Source organism: Pteropus vampyrus, unplaced genomic scaffold (genome assembly GCF_000151845.1).
Source record: "Pteropus vampyrus isolate Shadow unplaced genomic scaffold, Pvam_2.0 Scaffold158, whole genome shotgun sequence".
Taxonomy (NCBI): domain Eukaryota; kingdom Metazoa; phylum Chordata; class Mammalia; order Chiroptera; family Pteropodidae; genus Pteropus; species Pteropus vampyrus.
The window spans coordinates 406,916-417,417 of record NW_011888939.1 but is presented as its reverse complement, the minus strand read 5'-3'; the positions used below and the strand labels follow the sequence as shown (position 1 = coordinate 417,417).

At 52.3% G+C, this 10,502-nt stretch overlaps 1 protein-coding gene across 1 annotated transcript in view; it reads right to left on the bottom strand.

Annotated features, from left to right (window-relative positions):
- AK8 (adenylate kinase 8) overlaps positions 1 to 10,502 on the bottom strand; it is a 123,077-nt gene that overhangs the window by 75,781 nt on the left and 36,794 nt on the right. Inside the window, exons 3-6 of the mRNA XM_023536555.1 lie at positions 5,697 to 5,778; positions 5,105 to 5,176; positions 4,402 to 4,602; positions 1,167 to 1,298 (exon numbers count right to left, since the gene is read on the bottom strand). Coding sequence (XP_023392323.1) covers positions 1,167 to 1,298; positions 4,402 to 4,602; positions 5,105 to 5,176; positions 5,697 to 5,778 — 487 coding nt within the window. The remainder of the gene's footprint in view (positions 1 to 1,166; positions 1,299 to 4,401; positions 4,603 to 5,104; positions 5,177 to 5,696; positions 5,779 to 10,502) is intronic.

The following is a 10,502-nucleotide window of genomic DNA, read 5'->3' as shown; positions in this document are numbered from 1 at the left end:
AATGCCCTTACGAGGGAAAATCAAAAGAGCAGAAATTATCCGAATAATGCTTAAAAAAAAAAAAAAAGCCGTCAAGGCAAGCAAAAATATTTTTTATCTTAAAATGTCCAGACTATTTTTTTTTATGCTAACCGAATCAGAATACTACTATTTAGTATTTTTAGTAAAATACTAATATTATTACTATTAGGAATTTTCTAAGCTAATCAAAATAACTGCTCAGTTCTCCGTCTTCTTCTCATGGGTATGATTTTTGTCACTGATTCCTGGCTAGTCTCAGTGGCTTTGGAATCGTACGTTGTAGGGGGCCTAATTGAAAAACATTTTTATTCAAAGCTTGATCCTTCTGGGATGGTATACATATATTTGTGTGTGTGTGTGTGTGTGTGTGTACATGTATTTGCATGGTGTGCATGTACAACTTGGGAGAACATATATGCATATTTATGCATGTGGGGTACAGATCTTGTGGTTTCTTAGTAAACAAAGTAGAGGTTATTTAGGCTTACGGAGCATGGGGGGCCCTTTAACTCCCTCCAGCGTGCTGTGCCTGCCCCAGCTCCGTCCCCCCTCCCAGCCCTTAACCTTCCTGCAGACAGGCTGGCATCTGAGACCACTCAGACCACCCTGGGAAAGACCTGGAGAACTGATTTCAATATTTTCTCTCCTCCTGGTAAAATATTTATTGCAACTGTGCCAAGCAAGAAATCTTCCTCTGGTTCAGACACTGTCTGCCTGTAAACACCTAGTTCAGACACTGTCTGCCTGCAAACACGCTGACCTGGGATGGGGAGAAAAATGAACAAGCAGCAGGTGGCCTTCTGCAGGAGCTGCGGCCTCAGGACATGGCGGGGGCTGGGTGGAAGCTGCTCTGGTGCAGAGCCCAGGGAGCCACCTCTCCAACGGGTACAAACATGACGCCAAGAAACTGTTCTGCTCTTTGGGCTGCGGACTTGTTTTCGTTGGCGATGCTTCTATGGCAATATTCTTCAGGAGGAAAAAGACCTCATCTCTGCGAAGACGGGCTAACTGGAAATTGTTCAGAGCAGAGAGCAAGAAAGAGAAGCGATACTGGTCTCGTTCTCACCGCCCCCATCAAGCAGGAGTGCTTGGGAGGGCAGGCGGCAGGGGAAGGTTCTGGAAGCAGGGCAGCTGCGGGCACTCACCGCTGACGAGGCCGTATTTCTGGGCCAGGAGGGCAGCCTGCAGACGCTTCCCGCTGCCCTTGGGCCCGAGGAGCAGCACCCTCGGGGTGAACGGGGCGTTGGATCGATGGTTAGTCTGGGCGTAGGTCAGAGCTGGAGAGAGAGGACGAGAGGGTGATAAACCGGGCCCCAGAGAAGGGGAGCAGCACGCAGCACCTCTGCCCATCCGCCTCCCGCGGGACCCTAACTCTCCTTCACGGCTGCGCGGAGACCCTTGCCGCTCCCTGCGGCTGCTGAGCGGGTACGCCTCAGGCCTGGCGCCCAGGCGGAGGGGCGACGAGGTGGACGGAAGCCGCCTGGGGCACCGCCCCAGACTCCTCTAGAGCAGTATGGGCATCCGTGCTCCCCTCCTGGTTAGGGGGAGGTGTATTGAGGGCAGGTCCAGGGACACAGGGCACACCACTGGGCGGGCATAGTTCCCATCTGAATCCAGGCCGAGCCTCTAACCTGAAGCTGGGGACCAGACCAGCCTCCTAGTGGCAGGGACAGGCTTTGATACCCACATCAGGCCACGCGGGGGGCCCAGCTTGTGGGGACTTCTAAAGGACTCGGGAACTGACGGAGAATAATCCGCAGCTGCACGCTGGTGACACCGACTTTGCTGTGAGTCTGCAAGGAGGCGGCCAGCAGACAGGTCGCGGGAGAGGGCCAGGCCCGTGCTGTGCCCTGGCACGTGATGAACAGAGGTGGGTCCATGGGGCGGGGCATCACAGCACTGCGGTGGCCGCACAGTGGGGGCACTGGCTGCCAAAAGCTACTGAACATCAGACCAGGTCACCTCCGACCCAAGCACGGAGTGGGAGGCGGGGGTAAGAGCAGGCTGAGGAGGCTGTTAAAAGGCTGCCACTAGGCACCTGACAAGGGGAGCTGCCTGCCGCTGAGGCCGAGGCCGTGCCCGTTCCCCAGCTGCCCACATCAAAACAGGGTCTCCCTCTCCAGCCCCCTCTCCTGCCAGGGACACAGACCATCCAGCAGCCAAGGCCAGTCATGGGTGGCCCTGTGACACCTTCTGCCTTCAGGCAGGTTCCACCCTGGACAAGGGCCAAGCCAACACATGGCCGTCAGGAGCCCGGCCTCCCTGAAACTAGTGACAGGTGTGGCAGGATTGGCCACTTTCGCACTCTCGACATTTAGGGCCAGACGGCTTCCTGTCGTGGGGCCTGTTCTGTGCATTGTAGTGTTTGAGCAGCATCTCTGGCCTCTACCCACAAGATGCCAGAGGCACCCTCCCAGGCATGGCAACCTCAAATGTCCCTAGACGTTGACAAATGTCCCCTGGGGGGGGCAAAATCGATTTCGACCCTCAGATCTTTGTAGGGCTTTTTCATGGCAGGTCAGGAGAGACACCACAGGTGCCCTCTTTTTTAGAGCTAGAGGCAGAAGTGACAGGCGGTCCTCGAGCGCGTGACCATGGCCATCACCGAAAGCGTGCAGTCATTGCTAACTAAACACGCTTCAGGCATTATCTGATTGGCTCAGCCCACAGTCCCACGGGGGCTGTGTCACTCTCGCCCCCATTTACAGAGAGTCGGCAGGGCTGGGCAACTCTCCCCATCCGCCACCACAGGTGACATTTCCGCCGGTGGCACACCTGGAGGAAGCGATTCGAGCAAGGCCCTCTTTATTCTCAATCGCCATGGTCGGCGTATCGGAAGCACACAAATACTACAGGCAAAGCGGCCTGCTTACAAACGACGCTTAATTTACAGTAAATAACAAAGTTAATTAGAAGTAATGATCCCCCAGACAGTCTCGGCATCTAATTATTCTTTTTAAAAATATGTGGTTGCTGGATGCACTGCAGAGAGATTAAAAAAAACAACAGAGAGAATTTTGCATTCCAATTTTCAATTTATCTCTCTGCATTATTAATTAATAATAATTAATATATTCAGACACTCACGTTTTTATTTACAATTCCGGGCATGAATTCTTTATGAACGATCATATGAACTTTTAAATTTAATTAAATAACTTGGAAGTAATTAATGTGTAGATCCAGACTCATGGCATGAGAGAAATGTTGCGGTTATTTCTCTTCAGAGTGCAGTGTTTGCTGCTAAAGATCCTTCTGAGAGGCAGAATCACTGGGAAATCATAAGCCACCCGTAAGCCTGGCAGTTTTCAAAGCAGCACCAGTTTCTAGACACAGGGCCCCTGACAGTTCCCGTGACACCTGAGCAGTTTCTGTGCCATCGCCAGGCTCTGGGTAGAGCAAAGCCGCTCACACAGGTGCACGGGTAGGTGGGGCCAGCCCGGGGGCCCAGAACCGCCTCCCCAGCAAACAAAGCTTCTCTTGAAGAGATTTAAGAGAATGTACAAGGAAAAGCCCAGGTAAACTGCCAAGTGACTTAAATGTCTGGTGGTGTTTTTACTGCGTCATTTACCTGGCATTGCATGAAGGAGATAACCAGCCTCAGAGGCAACGAGAGAGCGTCTGGACTTTAAAAAATTCTAATTCAGCTGCTTTGAAGTAGAATTACTGTAACTTTCCCTGGCCTTTGGGGCAGGATGACAAATCATGACGAGAGCAATAATGTCTGCTGTGTATTGAGCCAATTCTCGGCACCAGGCACAGGGCACGCGGCTGTGGGCAGGTGATGAGCGGAATCCCGTGTCGCCCTCACTCGGGCCTGTGGGGAGCCACGATTTTTCCTCCTATTTTAGGGATGGCAAAATCGAGGCCCCGAGAGGTTAAGAGAGTTTGCTGAAGACGGCACAGCGGGGTGCGTGGGGCTCAGGTTTGAACACAGGTCACCTGGCTCCAAAGTCTCAAGACTCAACATCCCCCCCACACACCTGCCCACTTCAGTCGTTTTTTAAATGGACTCACGACACTTCGGTTATGTTGTAGTTTTGGGGTTTTGCAGTGGCGGTGGGATTTTGTTGCTGTATTTTTAGTGTTCATAAATTTTCTCTTCCTTCTCCGTCACCCTTGGGGCAAAACTTCTTGCTGCCGTGTCCCTCCCATGCTGTCCTTCGAGTCTCCTGTCCCCACACCCCTCATTGTCAAACCTGCCAACCACACGGAGCGCAGGACGTCAGCCCAGGGTCTGCCAGAGGGGCGCTCCCAGGTGCCCCACAGGAAACCCAGGCTGTCTATGACTTGACCCCCGGGGTCCCGAGCACATCCGGGGCACTGGCCACTGCTGCATCAAGGAGCACCGGGGGAAAGGTCGAAGGGCGCTGCACTTACCCTGGTAGAAGACGTCCACGCACGGCTGGTCGGCACTGATGACCTTCAGGATTTTGGGGTACGAGGGGAGGACACTGACTATGTTCCTGTGATACGCCATCAGCTTCTGCGCCGTCTCCTGCTCCGAGATGCCTTCTGGCACTATCAGTCGGTTCTGGATTTCAAATTCGGGGGGCCAATCAAAGGTGGTGTGATAAATTTCTGCAGGGACAGAGAGACACGGTTGGAGTCACCCACCCACGGGCCGCCCATCTGGCCGGGGGCGAGTGGTCCTTGGGGCCCGAGCCTGACAGCCAGGGGCCTTGACCTGCCCGGGCGGTGCGGTCCGCGGCCTGGCTCTGGACCTGCTCTTACAGCGCTGCTGACGACACCCAGATGGTGGCGGTGCTCAGGGCAACCGTGCCAGGACGCCGCCGGGCACCCACCCGAGGCTCCCGCTGCATCCGCACAGCGGTCGCACCACGGTCAGGTGGGTCTCAGTGTTGTCATCCCATGTACAGATGAGAACACGGAGTCTCAGCCACACGGGGCATCCCGACCCACGCCCCACAGCTGGAGAGTGGCGGAGCCGGCCCCGAAGCCCGTGTCTGCCTGCCGCCGAAGCCGGAGGGCAGAGGGCAGGTGCTCAGTGCGGGGTGAGTGGGGCTCTTGTTAGGGGTCTCAGAGACGCCGTGGGGTGGGGGTGGCGGGGAGGTGGCCGTACCTCCAGTGTGAGGGTCGACTCTCTTCCCCAGGTTTCTCTCGATCAAGACGGTGTCTGGAGCACTGAGCACGACTGGGCAGGAAGGAGAGAAGGAAAAGCAGGCACGCTGGGCATTCGTCCCGCACATTTGGATCCCGTGGACGTGGACGGGTCTCTCGCTGTATGATGACATTAAAACCACCGCCACCTGCCATCCCCGAGGCCTCCTCAGCCCCGAAACACAAGCTCAGCACCAAGGACAGCGCACCCTTGACCATTTCCAGCGCCAGCAATTTTCACCGTCATAAACAACTCCATGGGGAACATCTTTGTGCAAGATGCTTTTTCCACATTTTAGATTATTTCCTAAAGACAGTTCCTCTCATGTGGGATTCCTGGAACAAGGAACCCCCGGGTTAAAACAAAACCCCACTTTTCTAAGAATGAGGCCCAAATGCATTTAGCTCTGAAAAATTCAACTGCACTGTCCTCCGTTTCCCCTGGGGGTTGCCTGGGCTGAGCGTGGGCAGTGGGGAGCTGGACACAGAGCAGGGCGCTTCCTCCGGCCCGGAGACTGTGGCTCTGCAGGGAGGGCCCCACGGGGGGTACTCACTGACGTGTCTGGGGGTGATCCCGAGGGCCTGGATCATCAGAACCTGCTCCCGAGTTTCAGGGATGCCATCCAGGATCCAGCCCTACGCAGAGAGTTTGGAAAGGTGTTCAGCTATATCTATTTCTTCAGATTTTTTGGAATTAATAAAAGAATATAATAGCTTTATAGAAGAACTAGAACTTTTAAGACAAAAGAAATGTTTTCGATAGCCGCATCCCCCAACCTAACAACTGGTCTCAAATTATCATATTCTCTTCCAAATTTTACGTTTATGATCACAATCATCACATATGTATTTTCTGTCCCGATTTTTTCCATCACACGTTGCAGCTACCACAGCACGTTTTCACATTGGCACAACTCTTCATTGCCAGCATTTTAATGGCTATACAATGCCTCACCAAGCGAGCGAGCTATGGCCGCTTAACCACGCCCCACGACTTAACGCGTCAGTCGCTAACAGTTTTCACCATCGTGAATCACGCAGGGATGAACATCACCGTGCACAGGGCACTTCCCACAGACGGAGTTGTTTATTTCCTAAAGGCAGTTTCTCAGGTATGGAGCTCCTCGGACAAGGAACCGCCAAGGTCAAAACAAAACCCCGCTGTTCTCAAGAACAAGCCCTGACTCAGCAGTAAGAGATCTGAGTTCAAGTGTCTGTTCTGGGGTGAACTTGTTACAGGGCTGACATCCCTCAGGCCTCAGCCCCTTCTGGGGACAGCTTGGGAACTGGCTTAGAAGACTTATTTTTTAACTCTTTGAGTCTGATTGTGAAAGTAATACACGATCTTTGTACACCATGCGGAAAACACTGAAAAGTTTAAATAATGACGCAAGGTGAAATACTGATGCATGTCACTCATGACACCGCCGACCCAAACTAGCCACCATTAACGTGTTGGTGATCTTCCAGGCTTTGCATGCAGACATCTCTTTTCCTGGAGAAAAAAGGAATATACCATACACAATATTTCGTACAGTCTGTTTTTTTCCTATAGCAAAAACATTTCATGAACATTTGTCTCATGTCTGCTCCTCTCCTGGAAATTTTCACAGCTGCCTGGCACTGTGTGAATTGGCCTGCCAAATGTTAACAAACCCCATATTGTTTCTTATTTAGTTTCACTCCAGTTTTTCACTATTATTTTAAAAAACATGCTGTACGTACATCTCAACACACATAGACTATCCATCCTCAAGACAAACTTCTGAAAGCTGATACCTTCTTTTAGACTTCTGCTACAATTTCCCACATCGCTACAATTTGCCACATCACTGCAAAACTGCCCGCTGCTTCGCCAATTCAACCCGTTTTGTTTCTGCATCTCCATCAACATCAGGCATTACCTTGGGGAAAAATCTGTCCGTTAAAACAGATTAGCGCATTGCTGCTGTAATTTACATTTCTTTGATCGTTAATGAGATTTGAGCTTTCTTTTCCATATGTTTATTGGCTATTTGAATTTTTTTCTTTTTCAAAACGTCTATTCATGCCATCCCTTCACTATCCCCTCGGGGTTTCATCCTTTTATTTATTTACAAGAACTCTTTACATATTAAAAACGTTAACCCATTTTGGCAGACACTACCACAGACCCTTTGAGGCGGACAATGCTGCCGATATCTTCTGCAATCTGTCTTTGCCTTTTAATTTTATATATGGTGCTGTTTAGAACACAGGTGTTCAAAACACCTGTTTTTTGACCAAATCAATCAGCATTTTCCTCTTGGATTCTGGCGTCGCGTGGATGTGCGAAAGAGCCTTTCCCACTGCAAAAGCTGATCAATATTCACCTGCACTCAAATCGTGTTCGCTTAAGGTTTTGATCTTTACATTTAAATATTTAATGGAGCCACATTTTCTTCTGAAAATGATGTGAGGCTGTGACCTAATTTGTTTCCTTGAGGCTCGCTGACTATCCCGACCTCACCTAGGAAACAGCTTCTGCATTCCCCTCTGAATAGCACCTTTAATCACAGTCTAAATGCTGATCTGCTGTTGGCTCTGGCCTCTTTCTGCCTGTAGACTCTTAGATCATCCTTGCCCATTGTAATCACTGTTATTTTGTAATTTATTGTTACATCTAGTGGGACGGGCTCCCTTCTTTGTCTTTATTTTTTAAATTGGTCTTCCGGGTAGGCTGCGAAAACGTTTTGTCAAGTTCCGAAATGGAAATCCTATTAGGATTTTTGGAATAACATTAATATATAGATTAATTTATGAAACTTGGACATTTTTACAATATCAAGTCAACGCCTTATCTTCCCATTTGCTTATTTTTTATGTCCCTCGGCAATGTGTATATTAACAATTTCTAAAGTCCTTTCAAGTCTCGTGAGTCAAGTTACACACACACACACACACAGTTTAATGCTTTCAACCTGATATCTGGATAAATTAAGTACCGTGAGCTTTGAAATTGTGCAAGAAAGCCACACACCCCTTCAGGCCTCCTGCTGCAGGGAGGGGGTGTCTGGTGGAGGCCGAGGTTTTGACACTGGCTCTTGGAAGGGGACACCCCCTCGCCGCAGACCCCTCCCCCTTGGTCATTATGGCAACTTGGCTGCTTTAAGGTCAGAGGATGGACCAATAGGGGTGAACTCAGACTCAAGGTCATTCATAACCCATAACATCTGATTTACAAACACCCTGTGGGTGAGGACAAGAAATGTCTCTCTCAAAAAAAACAAACAAAATAAGAGCCTGTATTTCTTCAACATTAAAATATTTAGGTTCCGACAGCCTCAACTGACAGCTAAAAAAAAAAAAAAAATAGAGCTAAACAAATTTACAGAGTGAAGAGTGTCAGAAAAATCGGGCCTACTTTCATTAAGTTCTTAAATGATGCAGGAAAACGCGCAGCTACGGAACCCCTGGTTCTAAACTAACGAAGCAGAAGAGCAAGAAAAAAGAAATTTAACAGCCTTTTGCTCCCTCAAGTCCTTGTTATAGCCCAGCCAGGCGCTGGGCTGCGGCTCTTAAAAGGAGCGTCTGCGGAGGTGAGTGCCGCCGGGGGGGCCCCGCGCCCGTGCTCCTCTGAACTCAGAGATGCTCAGACCCCTCGTTTTCCCTGGTTGCAGGGGAGGGGGCTGGGCGCCCAGCGATTGCTTCTTCTCGGACAAGGCTGGTGCTGGTGTGTCGAGTCGCCTTTTGATCATGGAGGAAGGCCGGAACCGGGCCTCGCTCAGCACTGAGCAAGACCCGGCTTTTAATCCGCACTGCCAAGCAGTCATTATCCCCTCGCCCGTGAGCCTGCAGCTGGTGTCAGGATGTGGCCGGAAGCTCTGAGAACTATTCGGGGGAACAGCGCCCACTGACTTCTCACTGGAGGAAGCGGGCCTCCCAATTACCCAGCAAGGCGCGGCCAATGAGGCGCGCTTCGCTTCCCTAATTAGCCCGGCCTCACCGGTGCGAATGCGAAATTTAAAGGTGTGTGGCCGGGGAGGAGCTCTGCAGTGACTTCCAGGCCACCAGCTCTCCACTCCGCTCTTCCCAACTCGGAGGGATGGTCCGATCACCCAGGTTCCCGAGAGACCCCTGAGGGCAGCCCCACACTCTATGGAGGAGGCAGCCATGGAGCCCCTTCATCACCGTGCTGGCCCGACTAGGCCCACCACGTCCGCCTGGAAAGCAGGGGCACAGAGACCCAGGCCTCTGCACCAGGAAGTGTGGGTCTTGGGGTGTCCTCCAAATGGGAGCCTCAGGCTTGGCGCTCGGGGTCTCTCCCGAAGCTCCTGCGTTGACAGCGGCTCTGTGCGACCGCCCAGCTGCAAACGGACTGCACTTGCAGGGGAAACAGCGATTCTGGCTGAGGGCAAGTTCGTGGCTGCAGTGTCTGGCAAAGCATGAAGTCATAAATCAGTAAGTAGCATCCAGCCCCTGCCCCCGACGGGCCCTCGCCCCCGTGAGGGTCGCCGTGAGGAGGGTCAGACTTCCAGGAGTGGCCGGTGCGGAGGTATCAGTCAATCCCTAATTAGGATACATTATCCATCTTGCTGACACTCCGGCGAAACGTCTGCTCCGCTCTGAAGCTGCAGCTTTGTTCGGAGCAGGTTAATTGCTATTCCGGTGCCGCCGCTCGCCATACCCCCGTGGCTAGGCTCTGTTTTATCACACATCAAAAAGGCCGTATGCTCAGGGCGCCCCGCGCACCAGCGCGGAGCCGGAGGTCTGCACAGCTGCGAGGGGTACGTATCACAGGAGGGACAAGCTCCGAGCAGATGTCACAGATGAGAAAAAAGGGAAGAAAAGCAGCCAGCCGGCCCCGGGAACTTGGCGAGGCCCGGCAGAGTGCGGCTCCCCGCGAACGTGGCCCATCCCGCCCGCCTGGCTGATTTAAAGCGCAGTCAGCGGTTTCCCCGGCAGGACTCTGGCCCCCGGGGCCTCTGCCTTCCTGACACGTTGTCCCTCCTCTCCCTCCCCTCCTCCAAGGACCAGGGCGGGGCGCTGCCCTGGTCTTCCTACAGGACACCCGATCCAGCTCCTGGCTCCAAACCATGAAGCCTCCTCCAGAGGCGTCCCAGAGCCGAAAGCCGGTTCCTCACAGTCCCAAGGAGGCCGTCTGAGGCCGAGGGCTTGAATTCCATAAATCAGACTCACTCGGCTCAGAGTCAGAACTGGGGGGAGCATCACGAGGTGCATGTGGACCCGCCACCACCCCCTTTTGTCCTAATGAAATATTACGCGGTTTCCCAACATACAGAATGGGGCGGAAGGGAGAGATTTTACCAGCCAGAAAAGAAATGCATCTTAAAAGATGGAGTTTGGGACACCGGTGCGCTCCGGAGGCAATGGGCGAGGAC